General features: G+C 35.7%; 1 protein-coding gene across 3 annotated transcripts in view; it reads left to right on the forward strand.

Moving 5' to 3' along the window:
- LOC142344848 (arf-GAP with GTPase, ANK repeat and PH domain-containing protein 1-like) overlaps nt 1-17,486 on the forward strand; it is an 89,265-nt gene that overhangs the window by 60,157 nt on the left and 11,622 nt on the right. For all 3 annotated transcript variants that reach the window (XM_075396866.1, XM_075396867.1, XM_075396868.1), the window contains 5 exons: nt 10,327-10,653; nt 11,468-11,572; nt 15,513-15,642; nt 16,194-16,361; nt 16,834-17,172. In XM_075396866.1, coding sequence (XP_075252981.1) covers nt 10,327-10,653; nt 11,468-11,572; nt 15,513-15,642; nt 16,194-16,361; nt 16,834-17,172 — 1,069 coding nt within the window. The remainder of the gene's footprint in view (nt 1-10,326; nt 10,654-11,467; nt 11,573-15,512; nt 15,643-16,193; nt 16,362-16,833; nt 17,173-17,486) is intronic.

The following is a 17,486-nucleotide window of genomic DNA, read 5'->3' on the forward strand; positions in this document are numbered from 1 at the left end:
TACAATAGCTGCAGGCACAATTGAGACGAGAACAAACATTTGAACCTAATCGAATGCAGAGCAAACTTTATACATTTGCTTCTGGACTTCCTTTACTTAATTTTCAAAAGCAGAAAGTGCATATGGACTTTTGATAAGCATTGACAAGCAAGTATTAGGATAATTCAATTTATACGTCGTTGTTAGCTTGTATTGTGGTTACAATTCGCCCATAAGTATTGGGTTGAAATGAGTGAATGAAGGCCTGTGTTAGGTGTGTCATAAGCTGAAGGGCGCAACTAGGTCTTGTGAGAACAGCTACCAATTTCAGTCTAAATTTCATGCGCATTCTACCATTAGTTAAGATTAAAAGCAAATTTATTCTCTCAAATTGATGCTCCATTAGAAGCTTCTTGGGTTTATAATGAGTCCATTATTATGTTGATATTTTGTATCTGCATGTTTGTGATTGACTGAGCCAAGCTATGTGTATTGATATATAAATGTTAAGATGTTATTAGTGTTCTTTGGCCTCCATAGTTTAGATTTTTACGTACATGTTGAAAGTTGTTCTGGAAAGAATGAAAATTTGCGATAACATTTTATTAAAAGTCTGCGAAATAATCCATTCTTACAACTGATAAATTACTGATATATTTGCCAACAACCACGAAGTAATAGTAGTTATTGTTTCTCGCGTACATTTTAGGATAGTCTTATCTATTTTTGTTTTTCTGTCTTTGGTGCTATTTTGAGATCATGCATCATTTACATGCTTCGGTCATAAAAAGACACAGAGGTTTGTGAAAGATAAGTGATGTTTTGATCAATTTGACTGGGGGCCTGTATGCTGACGTGATTTTATACGTCATTTAAATTTTTTGAATTTATTAATAGCCGCCGTCAGCCTCTCAAACGGCTATTATTTAGGCGCTCTTTTTTACGAATCGAAGAGGAGTATTGGAGAAGTCCTTTTTTAAATCACTTTCGTTGAAATCAAAATCGTGAAAAATTTTGGAGTGGTTTGGGTGCGGTAGGCGAGCAATCAATTTTCTGTAGGCAAGCAGAATTTTGTGTTCACGTGCGGCTTTTTAAGACCTTTTTTTTAATAGCCGCCCTCATCTTCTCAACCGGCTATTATAGCGCTCCTATTTTTTTTACAATCCAAGAATTGGATTGTATTGGTGCTCTGTCTTTTTTTTACAATTCAAAGAATTTGAATTGTATTGGGGCGCTGTCTTTTTTTTTTAAGATCTGTTCACACATTTTCATGATTTTTGAAGTCAAATTGGAGTGGTGATTTTGGTCACGCCGAAACAGGAAATGGAGCGAAAAAGCGAGTGGTTTTGCGGCGTGATTTTTTTCGCTCCAATTTTACAGTAGAGTGCGAAAACGGTGTTTGAACAAAAATTCGGTTTCTCGATAGTGGTTTTTTGTTCACATGCGGCAATTTCACTCTGATTTTTACTGTTTTTTCGATTTTTTGGATCGAATTTTTTTGTAAATGGTTTTCGCAATCCATTTTTAGTCTGTTCTCGGTCTAGTTTTCTGTTTAGTCAATGAAAATTCTTTGAATTGTACGTCAGGACTTGTCCTGCTATGTTTTTTTTATTTTTGTAAGATGTTTTCACACCTGTTTTCATGACTTTGAGCTTTCAAAACGGGATAAACAGGTACAGCTCAGCTGGCATCAAGTTTCATTAGAGGCCCGCCTATAGTAGTCCCTCAAGTACTCAGCGTAGTGAAGCTACTGGGAAGGCCGTAATTCAAGGTTAAAAGGTCATTTTTGGGAGTTTTTGAGCCTAAAATAATGAAATTTTTAGCACTTTTTCGTCATTTTTGAATTTTGTGTTAGACCAGTCTGAAATTGAGGTTTATTAAAGTTGATAGAGGTCCTTTGCAAGACGTAATTGCTTTTTACGGCCACTTTAAGCGCTATATCTATTGCTACTCCAAACATAAACACGGTAGTGTATACTAATTTTTTTCAAATTGTTTGAAAATGTTTGTCATTTTTTGAGTTGTTTTAGACTTTGATGTCAATAAAGCTCCTCTGGGGTTTAATAATAGGTTATTGCATATCTTCTAGTGGTAATGAAGTGGTTTTAAACATTTTAACTTCATGAATTTTACCAATTTTTTTAAATCAATTTTGTTTTTTAATTTTTCTGACATTTATTGTCATTATTCAAGTTTTCCAGCCCCAGGGGGCAAGAAGCCTCATCTAGAGTTTGCTAACAGTTAACTGAAAAAATTTTTTGGCCAGGGAATGGTATTCAACATTTTAATATCGTTTACCAATTTTTTGATAAAGTTGCAATTTTTTTCTTTAAATTTTTGTAATTTTTGTTCAGTGGCCAGGGAACCTGCTATAGGGTTTGCTAGTAAGTTACTACATAGTTTCTACGGGCAATAAAATAGTTTCCAATTTTTTAATTTTGCAATTGTAGGGAATTGTTTAAATAAAGCTTGCAATTTAAAATTTTAACTATCTTTACTGGCCAACGAAACTTTTAAATGTTGTAGACGGTATACAAAACAGGACTCCAGAGTAAAAAAAATGTTTTGACGTTTTTAATAGCCCTATTTTTGGAAATTTTCCTTATATTTTCTCTTCTCAGTTTCTTGATGCTTTTGTCATATTTGTCCAGTTTATCTACTTTTAGTGGCAGATTAATCTCTTTCAAGGTTTTTGCGTGAGTTAATGAGTATTTTGAGATGAATCATATATGGACTTCAATTTAAAAACTTCAAGGGTTTTAGCAATGATCGTTTTTTGGTTAGTTTGTTTGATTCTTTTGAGAGTTTCTCTACTTTTGAGATTTTGTCTTGTTGGCTGGGATTGTTCAATTGATCTGCTGGTCAGGTTCATTAGGTCTGTCTTTCATTCAATTACTTGGATTGTATTTTAGGACTTGTCCTGCTATGTTTTTTACTTCGTTGAATAAAAAATGTTTCGCTTTACCTCATTTTGCCGCTTTTTCAACATTTTGCGTGATATCTTTTTGACTTCTCTAGGCTAGTTTCTCTCTTCTCTCATTCTGCTAAAAGTGATTTTGAACATCAGTTGCTCAGCAAAGCAATTCAAAATGAACAGAGTCGGTATAAAAAATTGAAGTCAGAAGTAGAAACGGGATAAACCCATAAAGCCCAATTTTAGATGCCCGCTATTTGAATGTCGTTCCTATAAGTCTTAGTTACCATCTCTAATGCTTATTGGTACTGATAGTAGCCCCTGTAGCCTCTCTCTAAGAAACAGAAGTACATTATGTTCAACTACGAAATGCCATCAAAATAAATCGGGGACTTAAAAAATGTTTTTGTACAAAAATCTCTTTTTCAATATCTTCTGTTCTTTCAATCCCAATCATGCTTATTAGAATCAACGGCGGCTATTTTCCGGCAATCTGCCGGGTATGTTTTAATTCTTTTGGTTTAGAAGTTTGATTAAGATATTGTTTTATTTTTAGGATTTTAGGGTCGTTTTGATTGTGGTTTGTAGGTTTCTGGTCATTAATATGAATTTTATACCGTTTTGCTGCTATTTTGCTGAATTTTAGTCGAATTTTAGCAATTTTTTGCATTTTGCTTTGTTATACTGCTTTGTATGGGCTTTGAATAGAAGCATATTAGTTATGGAGTTTTTAGCTACGAAGTGTTGACAATTTTATTGGTTTTCAATAATTTTTTGTTGAGAATATTGACAAAACTGAGAAATTTTTAATTATTTTTAATTTTTTGTTTTTTGCTGCTTTTCGTTTTTTTACCTCATCTTAGAACCCTTTCTTAGCCTATTTTACTTGCCTATTGTTTTGGAAGCTTTTCAATTCTCTATTTTCTCCAATGAACGGTTTTTGGCTCTATGTGCTCTGGTGAAATCAAAAAGTGCATAATTTTAAAAATTTTGTTTGAAGTTGTTTTTAAATGCCTTTTGTATTCTTCTAGTTTTTATAGCATTTGGGGATGCCTATAGTCCAAATTGATTTTGCTGCTTGTTGATGGTTTTGATTTTAGTTTTCTGTTGTTTTGATAAAGATAATTGAGTAATTTTTATGAAGATTCTTCCGGCTATATTTTTTAATTCGCTGTATTTTAGATTTCGTTTTTGAGTCACGTTTGATTTGCTTCAATCACTGTTTCAAATGAATTGATTTTAATTTTTAAGCTTTGAGTTACGTAATTTAGTGAGTAGGGTTAATGTCAAAAGAGCAAAGTCGAAAAAATGGGATAAACCGTTAAAGCCCGGTCATTAAGGTGTTTTGAATTAGGTTTTCTAAGTTCATTAGAGCGATTGCTAGCTGACATTAGTATTAAGCTGAATACCCTTCATTTTAGAAGCTGAAGTTAGTGTAGGTTTAGATTCTAACTGAAACTGCACACTGAATTAGAACAATTTTTGAAACTTACGAAAAATTACTTATTCTGTTTCAATCGCGATGTGCGTCTAGCGCGTCAACGGCGGCTATGTTACGGCAATCTGCTGGCTATGTTTAACAATTAATTTATTCGTTTGATTACTAATTCTGTAAATAGTGGTGATATTGTTAGTTGAGTAGCAAATGTTGTGTGCTCTCAAGCAAAATTTCTAGTGCTTTTTGAGACCGACTGGTCGTTTTAAATGCAATTTTTTTTCGAGTTAGTAGTTATGGCGATGACCAAAGGCAGGAAGTTGCGGTTAAGTGTTTGTAGAGCTAAAGCAGGCTTAGAAATTCACGGTGCACCTAAAATAACGGGAATGCAATAATTTATAATGTAAAGAACAATTTTGCAATTTTTGGATCACTCCCCAGCTCAATAGCCTGAGCTGATTGCTACCAACCCTCAACCCCATCTTTCGGAAGAAATTCGTCAGACGTTAGTCCTTTGTTATAATTGTAACAGTTTTCGCTGGTGTAACCAAAGCGCACAAATGGCTCTGTTGCTGTTTTTCTTATTAGAAATTACTGTCATCTACTCAAACAGCTATAATTTATGAGCTCTACTATTTTATTCGCCTTACATTTCATTCAAGTCCTCGGTGTAATTTGCTGCATGGAAATTAATGTTTCATGTTTTTACTCCTTCTCACATTTTATGCGTTTTACGAGATTTGAACGTCCGCGCGCTTACAAGTTTAACATTCAATTTAACAATTAATTTATGTAGTAATTTATGTAAGTCGTTACGTCTGTAAAGTGTTTTTTTTTGTTAAAAATACTTTACAGCTATTATTTACGCAATCGCTTTTTTAATTCGCTTTTTTTCAGTTGTCGCACAAAAGTCGCTTTTCTTACGTAGCTGTCTCGACTGACAGGAATTTTGTATTTAGCCGTCAAAATAGCCAAATCAAAAGAATTGGGATAAACCGATAAACCCCTGTCATTAAACTTGGTCAAGTCAGACGACGGACTACCTTTGCTAGATTTTGCTGTTAATTGCTCTCAAACGAAGTGTGAAGCAATTTTTGTGAACGTGTGTCTTTTTTGGCAAAATTTTAGCTTGACCGTTTTGCGTTTTGTGCTGCAACATTCTTTGACTTCTCGAGTGACTTTTTCAAGTTTGGTTTGTTCAAGTTTTCTCCGTTGGAAATAATGTTCCTAATATACCAGCGATTGTGAACGCAACAGATTTAAAGCCTTTGTAGCTGAGTGGCTAGGATGTCAGACTGCCATACTAGAGCTCCGGGGTTGGAACTCCTGTGGGTGAGATTTTGCCGCCATTAAACATTTTTATGAGCTACAACCTCTTAATTAAATTGCCCCGCCTGTCGTTCGAGAGCAGGCTATCCAAAGTTAGTGGGTATATTTTCAGTAGGCAGGTAGAAATATTTATTAACAGCCGTCAGCTTCTCAAGGGCTAGTGTCTAGTCCCTGTCCTTTTTTAATTCGCTTTTTTAATTGCTCTTGAACGCAGTTCATAGCAATTATTGTAAACGTGTGTGTCTTTTTTTATGCAAAATTTTCGCTTGACGGTTTTGACTTTTCGAGTGACTTTTACGCCCTTGACTTTTTGCATTTCGCGTGATCTAAAATTCTCTCTCAGTCACAATTTCAAGCAGCTGAACTCAATTGGCGGCAATTTAATACTAAAAGTCAAATAAAAAGTGCGCCGAAACTGGTGTCATTTTTTTTACTTTAAATCTTAATAGTGGTATATGTTAACCTCTAATATGGTTATTTGAAGCCCACTATAGAACTTCTTAGTCCCATTTAGGCTACTCCTCCCCCCCCCCCCCGACTGAAGCAGGCTGCAATTGATTAGAGCTCCCACTAGTCGTTCAAGAGCAATTCTTCCGACGTTTAGTCGGTTATGTTTTTTTTACTATTTTTGCTCATAAAGGATAATGTGCTTTTTTGGTGTTATGGTTTGATGTTGCTGGATAAATTTTGTTGTTCAGGTTTTGGTCACTATGTAAATCAATTTGCTGGATTGCTGCTCTGGACTTGTCCTGCTAAGGTTTGTACAATCCAAAGTATTTGGATTGTAGTGGTGCGCTCTTAAGATTTCATTTTTTGACGTCAGTGGCAAGGCAAATTAGAATGGTAATCTTAATTACGCTGGAGTAGTGAAGGTAGCGCAAAAGCGAACAGATTTGAAGCGTGCTTTTTTTAAAAAGAACCTTTCAAGTGCAGTGAGAATTTGGTATTCGAACTATTTTTCGTTTTTGTCAGCAATTTTTTCAAGTGCAGATATTTGTTTTCAGTGTTTTGTCTCTTGAGTGCTATTATTATTGTATCTATGAATTCTAACTGCGCCTATTGGCAAGTGTTTGATAACGTTTTTTGTTCATTAACAGGCTGATACTGTTTTTATGACTTTGACACTATTTGTTTTCATAAAATATTAGTTATTTCTGTTGTCTAATATTACTTAGTATACGGAATTGCAGTTCTTATAGGTCGATAATATGGTTTATTAATAGCCGCCGTCAGCCTCTCAAACGGCTATTGCTTAGGCGCTCTTTTTTAAACTCTTTTTACCTTTCGATCACAATTTTCGTTTTCAATAAGTCACGATTTTCACGTTTGACTTCGGACTTAGTTCACTCACTGTTTCAACTGAATGGATTTTAATTTCTTTCACGCATTCAATTACGCAATGCAGTGAATACGATCAAAGTCAAAAGAGCAAAATCAACTGGATAAACCCATAAAGCCCGGTCATTAAGTCATTGAGAGTTAGGTTATCAAGGAACATTAGTGTTTGCTAGCTGACATTGGTGTTCACCTTATTAGCTTTCAGTTCAGAAGCTGAATTATGTATAGTTTTAAAATCCAACTGAAACTGTACGCCACACTGGAACACTTTTTGACACTGAAAAAAACCAAAATAAAAATCGGTCAATTCATCTCTACTTTCTGTTTTAATGCCGATGTGCACCAAGGGCGGCTTTTTTTCCGGCAATCTGCCGGCTATGTTTTTAAACTAGTTAGTGGTTTGCTGCTCAAAGCCAGTGCTTTTTTGACCCTGACACATTGCTTTCTATAAATTTTTGGGTTTTGCGAGTTTTTTTTAAACATTTTGTCTTGTCTTATCACATAGTCTCAATGGCTTGTCTAATCTGTTGCTAAAGATGCCTAAATTAATGGAATTAATTGCTAATTAATTAAACAAATTTCGATTTCAAACAAATTTAGTGAACTTTGTTTTGCTAGTAGTTTTTCTTATTGTTGTCCTATCACTCAATCTCATTAATGGACGGTATCAGCGGTTGGTTATGAGGTGTTAGTTAATCGAAGTGTCTCAGTCCGTAGCTATTGCTTTCTGGGACTTTTACACTACTTGTTTTCAAAAAGTATTTGTGAGTTTCTCTGTTTTTGGTCTTATCGCTTAGTCTAAAAAACCATTTCATTTCGGCCTCCTAGTGCGGCGTAATTTGGGTTAATTTCTTGGCTCCAAATTTTAGCCAACGTTCTTATTGACTGAGATACGATTTTATTTTCAAATTGGTTTTTGTGACTATTGTTTTCCTTTGTTGTTCTATTGTCACTTTCAGCCATTAATACTGCTAAAAAGTTTTTAATGAGTTATAAAGGTGAATGGTGTACCGTGGTTAAGGATTTGTCATGTAGTTCTGAGGTTCCCTTACTTCGACGCCACTGACTTTCAAAGTGTTTGTGATTTCAACCAATTCACTAGTTTTTGACTCTTTTTGCTTTTGTCATTGATTTCCATAAGGTTTTGGCACTGAATAGTACATTCTGAGGATGAGTAGAGGCAAATTTCAATTTTACTAAAGATAAGTCTTAAAACTTATAATTGTTTTTATATAATTTTTATCTTTTCTGAGCATATTGGGTCATGGGCTTTGCTTTGTTGACTGTCTGAGTTTGATCTTGCTATAAAAGTGTTAATTGTGAATACATTGGCTAATGTATATCTCTGGGTTTTAATTCAGAGGACTTGTCCTGATGCTTTTTTTTGAAATCGTTGTGACCTTCGATCACGTTTTGGTTTCTACATAATTCAAGACTTTCATGTTTGACTCCGGACATACCTCACTCACTGATTCAACTGAATGGATTTCAATTTCTTTCACTCATTGAATTACGCAATGTAGTGATTACGATCAAATTCAAAAGAGCAAAATTGCAGGAAAGGGGATAAACCAATGATATCTGGTTATTCAGTCATATTTCATTAGGTCATTAAATTTCATTAGTGATTGCTAGCTTGCAGTACTATAAAGGTTGATAGCGTTTAGTTTTGAAGCTGTGTTGTGTATATTTATAGAATTTAACTGAATCTGTACATCAAATTAGAAAACTTGTTGGCACTCAAAATCAAATTCACTCCATTTATATCTCTTTTTTTGTTTCAATCTCAATGTGCATCAATCCTGGTTAAAGGCGGCTATTTTCTGGCAATTTGCAGCCTCTTCTTTATGTTAATTTGTTTTCTCTAAATTTTTGAGAAAATGGGGATTTTCTCAGGTTATGTTAACTGAACTGTCATGAATTCTTCTTGAAAACTTTTAATAAATGCGTGCTCTACGCCATTTAAGCTAGGTTTTTTGTAAAGATGTGAATAAGAGCAATCAAATGTGAAATCATGCACAAACCTGACTTCTGATTTCTTAAAAGAGAATCGTATCCTTTTTCATTGGTGGCGTACACTTGTTAGCCGTTGAAGTATCACATGGTAATGTAAGATTCATTGTCAACTTTCTAGAGTATGAGCTATTAAATTCTGGTGAATAAAAGTTCGAAAAAAATTGCTTAAACGTTAAATTTGTACTAAGAACCTTATCAAAATCCTTCGCCAATTCTTTCTGACCATCTTCATAGGCCTCTTAAATTAAATAACAACGATCTTACACCTTTATTTACCTTGCGTAAATGTCTGCTTCGTGTTAAACAAAAAATACTTCAATAAAACAATACTTAATTGACTCTAGATATGATTACTGTTCACTTTCGTGCTTGATACTTTTCAATTCATTTGTGTTGAATGAAGTGAGATCTTGAGGTGTCAAATTTTATTGCAATCATGAGTGACAAATCATCAGGTGATAGTTTTTGAGGCCTCTTCTTGGCGTGTAAAGTGTGCATGCAGCATTTCACTGAAATGGTCAAGTGTCTCTCATAACTGCAGATTGTTGAGGCGGACAAAAGAAAAGCGATACATCTAATAGCTGGGTACACACTGAAGTTGATCTGAGCTGTCAGAATTGTGGTTTATTACTAAGTTCTCTAATTAATAGCCTGTCGAGTTTTTGATCAAGATGGTGTACTTTTAGGCTTGTTTTCATGCTCGTTTGGATATTTTTCGTGATTTGATGCTTTTTTGCAAATCATAAAAATCAATCAGGAATGCTGATTCTTTCAGTGAAATTAGTTCAGATTCTCATTTAAATGTTTCTTCAGATATTTTGGGAAAATTGTCAAAATACAAAATTAATTTTGCTGTCTTCTGATGTACGTTTGTGATAGGCTGATATTTTTGACGACCTGAGTATTTTTTGAAATGGTTTGAAATCATTCATGAAAGTAGTTGATCTGTTGATGAAATTAGTTTTTAGAAAAATTGTTTGTCCTATATGTTTTGGTTTCGTTTGCAACTTGTTTATTCATAACATTAATCAAGTATGACGTAGTTTGTAATGACCTGTGTCAATTTCGTCAACTCTATAATTGTTCTGTCACAAATTCTGCCCTTGAAATTTATGTATTAATTTTGCAACGATAGATCTATTTGTTAGCGAAACCATTAATGATTTCCATTCAGTTTTCTCACTGTTGTATCATCGCACACGGCTCAAGTGGCTTTGCACATTGTTTGATATAGATCGAGTTAGATTTAATATTTGTAAAGATGCGTAATAACAGGTTTAGTTGTCTGTTACCGTTACCCGGGTCCCTGTTTCAGACGGGCAATAAGAGGAAACAGCAGAATCAGCTGCAACATCAGCAGCAGTTAATAAACACTCATTACCAGCAGCACCACAACAACCCTATTAACCAAATCAGTAGCTACAATAGCAGCAGTGCTAACCAGAGTTTAAACAGTTCTCTCACGTCACAACAGCTCGGGGGCTACCCCAACTACCAGCCCCACCACCAGTCCAACTTGTCTGCGTCCGGAGGAGGGGTGCTGGGTGGGGACAGTGCAATGTCCTCTATGTCCAATGCGACCAGAGCTAGCTGTGAGTCGGTCCAAGGACTGGGAATCGGCAGAACCATACCAATTAAAGAGGTACGTTGTTTGCTGTATTCTTGGTCCATTTTTTGCTGTTTCTGTCACGTGAGAGATACCATAAGTGAGGCTCTATGTTAGCGTATTTTTTTGTGGACGAGGGAACGCGTGTGATAAAATATCCGATTGTCTCGTAACCAATACAGAGTGCAATTTGAGAACGTGTTATTATAAATTAACGAATGGAACGTTTCTAATACTACTTCACAGCCAGTAATCTAAGTTAAATTTCGCTGCGTCTTCGATCAACTAGATAGACAACATGGTTGATGCACTGATCTGCCGTCAGTCATTAATAAATTGGATTGCAAATCTGAGTTCTGAGAGTGGGTTGGCTCAAAAATAAGGCTAATATCAACTGTATCTTCGGAACCAATTTACCTGTTACTCTCAACTTTTAACCGAGAACACAAGCTTTAAGATGTTAATTTAGCACTTGTTGTTGTGAAGTGCGTTGCTAGAAAAAGTAATTCAAACAAAGTTACAAAAAGATATTTAGCAAATATTGAGGTAAATATCACATCACGACATGATTTCGCGAAGTTTAAGTACCTATAGTTTGAAAGTTTAAATCGACATATAACTGAAATTGAATGAAATTCCATCACATTCTTGGAAAAATCCATCCTCTCTTGGCCATGAGAAAGAAGAGCTTGATTGATTGGCCTAGCAGAGAGTTGAAGCAGTTCTGGAATAGGAATAGAAATATTTTTGGAATTTTGTTTAAGTGCACCAGACAGGTAGCATTAAGTGGCTTCTACTGGATAGTCGCTTGTGGGTTTTTTCGCTAATTGTATTGAGATGGGTGTTTCAGGGCTTCCTCTACAAGCGCAGCTCCAAGGCCCTCGGGAGAGAATGGAAAAAGAAATACGTCACTCTGAATGACAACGCTACACTCACTTATTACCCTAATTATTCTGTGAGTACTAATAATTTTCTATCCTCAAAAAAAATCGTAATCTATTTGTCGCACATAGTTTTAGTTATAAAAGCGAAGCAATTTCTTGTTTTTCAGTTATTTATCTGTATCGATTTTTGAGCACCTTTTCTTGACAGATTTATAACCTCATAACAGCTTATTTTTCGAATGGAAATAGAAAACTTGCTAAAAGATGATTTTGAAGTAATGTTGAACTCCATTTGAGGTAGTTTACTACTAAGAGGCAATCGATAATTGTTTAAATTGGTTTCATTTTTTAATCTAAAGAATTGGTAGTGCTCTATAGATTAGTGAAGTTGTTACTACATTCCAAGTTTGTTGTATTATGTCAATTTTCAATGAGTGGTTTTTTTCAGATTTTGGATACAATATATTTTTTTTTCACAAGCGCTTGTTCGATTCCTGTTCACACGGAAGCCGACCTTTATGCGAAATTCTATACTAGCGCCCGAACGAGGTTTGCAGCAATTATTTGTGTCTGGCTGGTCTTTTCGTGCAATTCTTTGTTGACTGATTTTGCTGTGACCATTTGGTTTTTCGTCAACAGTGGTAAAAACGATAAAACCCGAAGACATTTGGTTGCTGTGAAGCTCTCGTAGATCTTTATTACCGTTCAGCGAAGCTGCTGAAGAGGCTATAAAATTCATAGTATGAATGGCAATTTAGCCCTCCCCCAAATTTTTAGCCTCTACCCCCGCGTTTCTGCCCGTTCCCCGCACTCAAAAAATGGGTGAGGCCATGATTACTACGCTTCAGCTAGCGACTACCAAAGCTAACCCGTCACCGGTTTGTAACTAATTAGGCGGTCCTATTTTGTTATGTTTAATAGCCGCCCTCATCTTCTCCGCCGGCTATTATGGCTCTCCTATTTTTACAATTCAAGGAAATTGAATTGCATTGATCTGTTCTCTCTCTTTGAAGATCTGGTCATACTTTTTTCGACCTTTTCTTTCTTTTTCAATTTGGAAGAGTGATTTTATCTTACCGGACTATTTTACATGTGTTGTTTAATTAAACCCGTGTTGTTTAATTGCTCTTGAACGAAATTCATAGCAATTATTGTTAACGTGTGTCTTTTTTTATGCAAAATTTTTGCTTGACAATTTTGACTTTTCCAGTGACTTTTACGCCCTTGAATTTTTGCGTTTCGCATGATCTAAAATTCTCTCTCAATCATAATTTCAAGCAGCTGTATTCAATTGGCGGCAATTTAATACCAAAAGTCAAATGAAAAGTGCGCCGAAACTGGTGCCATTTTTTAAATCTTAATAGTGGTATATGTTAACCTCTAATGTGGTTATTTGAAGCCCACTATTGAACTTCATAGTCCCATTTAGGCTCCCCCTCCCTCCCTCCCTCCCTCCCTCCCTCCCTCCCTCCCTCCCTCCTCCCTCCCTCCCTCCCTCCCTCCCTCCCTCCCTCCCTCCCTCCCTCCCTCCCTCCCTCCCTCCCTCCTCCCCTTGACTGAAGCGGGATGCAAATCATTAGAGCTCCCACTAGTCGTTCGAGAGCAATTCTCCCGACGGTTAGTCGGTTTGAAAACCGTACGTTCACGCGAGTTTTGTTGAAAATTTATTAGTTGATTTGTTATATTGTCAGTTCTTTTTTTGTTTTTTTTTGCTCAGTGTCTATAATGTCTTTTCTTAAGTTTCTCCAATGAGTCGTTTGTGAATCTAATTTAATCGTTTTCGTCTATAGTTGACAATTGTGAGGACTTTATAACTTTTTTGAAGAAATTGATTGTTTTTTTACCGTTTTTGTAATTGTTTTTCGTTGTTTCGTCCCTTACTCATCATTGAGAGGTTTGATTTGATCTATTGTTGGGCATAATTGTATCTGATTAAGAATCTCAGTATTTTGCAAATGTTTTCTGACGCCATTTTTTGAAAATTTCAAAACTTTTGCTGTTTCGTGCATTTGTTGGTACTTTTTTAGGTGGTCACCCAGGGGTTTTCATTGAAGTTGATATCTATCGATAGTGAAATAGATGTATAAGATTTCGAGTGTTTGTTGGAAGTTGTAGTGACTTTGATGACACATGTTTTCAATGACATTGTAAAAACAAGTTTGAATTGCAATTCAAGACTGGTCCTGCTTTGTTTTTACAATTCAAGAATTTGTTTGTATTGGTGCTCTTTTTTGTTTTTGAACATTTTTCTATGACTTTGATCTTTGGAAACGGGATGGGAAGGTAACGCCTAGTGGCACTAAGTTTCATTAGAGGCCTTAAGCTGGATTTGGTAGTCTTTCAATTGATTTGAGTGCTGCAGCTGCTGGGAAGGCCTTAATTCAAGACGAAAGGGTTATTTATAGTTTTTGAGGCAACATTTTCACAATTTTTTACGTTTTTTCATCATTTTTTGCGTTTTTTAATCGATTTGTCTTAAATTGACGTTGATTAAGGTCTTTTACAAAACATAATTACTTTCTATGTCCTTTTTGTCAATTATGTTTCCACATTGCACACTTTTATCCATTATTTTTTGCAATTTTTCCCAGTGGCCCCAAGGGCCTGTAAAGTTCCTCTAACATTTGCTAATTGGTTACTGCAAAGTTTTTAGCGGCAACGGAATGGTTTATGATTTTAATATCACTAATTTCAGCAATTAATCAATAAAATAGTGAATTTTAAAATTTTTTTTAAGATTTATTTTGCGTTTTTGAGTTCATCAATATGGGAATGTGAAATTGTCTTAACGCTTGAAATTATTTAATGGACGTTTTCTGGAGACAATGAAATGGTTCTGAAGACATGTCGCAAATTTACTTTCCTTATTTTTTTGAGTTTATCGATCTTTAAGGTCCAGTTAACTTTTTCAGGGCTCGCTGATGTTTTACCGGGCGGCATCTAGAGACAGATAAAGAATGTTGAAGATATTAATATCACGAATTTTATCAACTTTCAGTCAATATTGCAATTTTAATTTTTTAAAATTGTTAGTCACTTTTTTATAGTTTTATTTTTAGAAAAATTTTATTGGGCAATAAACCTCTCTCAAAGCGTATGAATGATGTAGTTAAATGGATCAAATTTGGCCTTCACGATAAATGCTTCAAGAGTTTTAGCAATGCTTTTATTTTTGTTTTTCTCGAACTTGTGAGAACTGGTCATGTGAAGGAGTTTTAGTTTTTCATTGAATTCATTGGATTGTATTTCAGGACTTGTCCTTTTCAGGGCTATGTTTTTCTTTTACTTCGTCGTGTAAAAACATATTTCGCATTATCTCATTTTGCCGCTTTTTCGACATTTTGCAAGAAGTCTTTTTTTACTTCTCTAGACCATTTTCACTCTTCTGCTCAAAGTGCTTTTAAACAGCAGTTGCTCAGCGAAGCAAATGAAAATGAACTGAGTCAGTGTAAAAAACCGAAATCAGAAATAGGAACGGGATTTTAGATACCCGTTTTTGAAGCCCAATTTTAGATACCCGTTTTGAATTTTGTTTTATAAGTCTTATTTACCATCTCTAATGGTTATTGGTATTGATACTAGCCCCTGTATCCCCTCATTAAGAAACTTCCCAGTTCGCACTTTAAAAGTATTTTTGTACAATTATTTTCTATTCTATCAATTACAATCGAGGTAATTCGAATCAACGGCGGCTGTTCTCCGGCTATCTGCGGGGTATGGTCTATAATTGCGTGTCATTTACTCAATAGCTTTTCCCCCACATTTTTCACGTGTTTTTTGTCTTTTTTGAAACTAGAAATAACTTTTCTTCTCTTAATTTTCTTAAAATTCAAAGATGGTGGTTCTGCTAGTTTTGTGGCGCCCCGAAGGAGGCTATTAGCAACCGTTATGATTTTAAATAAACTTTGTTTTTAGGTGCTTATGGGAACAAATATTTGTTCACGAAAGCAGGAGATATCGCCCTTCTTTTTAAATCTTTCTTGATTTCAGACCAGTTTTTTCTGTTTGCAGGACTATCAATCGAACAATGTAAAAACATGCAAAGAAATCTCTCTCTACAATTCCAGCGTGAAACCAACGAGCATCAGTCGGCCACGGAGTACGACAGGTGTTGGCAACCCACCACCTAGCTCGGCGGCAGGTGAATACCAAATTTCAGCTACTATTTAGCCCAGGACGTTTCTTTTTAGCTCATAGTTCATCATCGTAACTCTAAGTTCTTCAAACATGAGCGGTACGCGAAGCAACCTTGCAGTTCAGCTAACGTAGACCTCGAAGGTAGCGTTCGGGTAACTTCATTTGGAATTAGATTGATCATTTGTTGACTCTACCTTCGGTATTGTGTCTTTATATTATATCAGTGTAAGTTAACCGAATTGATATTCATTGAAACTCTCAGTAAACAAGCTTGAACTAGTTTGCTGAAAGTCCTTGATGTAAATATTACATAAATGTAAATATTATCTTAACCCATTTCTTTTGAACTGTATTTGCGACTTCAAAGCTTCTATATTATGAAAATTTCACTCTTACTAATTGTCACTTGTGAAGGATCGCCATAAATGAAAATGTTTTTTTTTTGTATCACCAGTAAAAAGCTCTACAGGTTTTAGTTATTCGGAACTTTCTAAAGATAAAGGTATGAAGATGGCCTCATGACCTTTTGTCAATTATTTGTGTTTTCTTTTTCAGGCAACCCGAACAACTTCCAGAGCAGGACTCAGTCCATGTCAATGGCACCCACTTCCACAGCGTCCAAGTCCTCTCCGTCCACACCCACACACCTCATTGGAAACAATGTCAATGTGAACGTTAATTCTGTCAACAATGGCCTCGCCAACATGCACATCGATGGAGGAGGTCAGTTTCTGAAATTTTTCTGTTTTCTCGGTTGCATAAGAACTAACATTTTTTTGATCTGATTAATATATAATCCCGGGGTGACCTCAGTTATGACAAAGTTGTAGTCGTATCAATTTCTTATGACTTTTTGAATGAATGAAGTCGATGCTCCATAATATGAAAGTTCTATCATTAAAACTTTTTGTAAACCCGGGGTTTTGTAAACATGGTAATCTTGCATCTGTTTTTCTTACAAAAATAACACTACGGGCAATAAATATAGCTGTCTGCCAATACTGCAAATCTACTGTCCATTAATTGAACGAAGGACAAAAATCACGTACGCCTGGAAATTGTCATCCATTTGACTACTATTTTTACACTCGTTATTAATGGTTGCACCTCGTGGCCTATAGGCCTAATTTAGAAACAGCTAAAGCTGACTGATGTCTTGTTTGTGCAACTGTTGTTTATGTGTTGGATTTTTTAGACTCCTCATTAACGAATAACCGTAACTCCTACAATGGAGCTGCTTCGTCGGCTAGAGTACTCCCTTCTACATCCTTCGATAACAGCAACCTAACAAACAATAACACAACAGCATCAACAACAGCAACATCGCATGCATCTTCAAGGACACCCAACAACCTCACTCCTGAACTTGACCTTACGACCTCTGTGAACGGAGCAACTGGCAACAATGCGCACAACACTGGATCCTTTGGATTGAGTAATAAGGATAACAAGGATGGTGGTGGTGGGAATAGAAAGAAACACAGAAGACAGAAGAGCATTAGTCAGACCAGACATTCCGCCTTAAACACCGATGGTGAGTCGAGGTCTATTCACCCCCAACTGTGTTTTTTATGCCTCCCATTACAATTAATGTATTGTTATATAGCACTTTACTGTGTAAAAAAGATAGCACGTGCGCCTGGTAGCGTGAAAGTCATATCCCCGCTAAGATGGGGGCGGGGGTCATAAGAGGTCCCTTTTCTACAACTTCCACAAATTAAGTGCGTGTAAGTCTTTTAGACCACAGCACGCACGTCCAATTTTTTACGTAGTAAAGGGCTAAATGTCAAAGTAACATGTTCTACCGGGACTAATGCTCGTTTTTTATGGGCGACTTTTTGCTTTGCC

Source organism: Convolutriloba macropyga, chromosome 8 (assembly GCF_964194025.1).
Source record: "Convolutriloba macropyga chromosome 8, txConMacr16.3, whole genome shotgun sequence".
Taxonomy (NCBI): Eukaryota; Metazoa; Xenacoelomorpha; order Acoela; family Convolutidae; genus Convolutriloba; species Convolutriloba macropyga.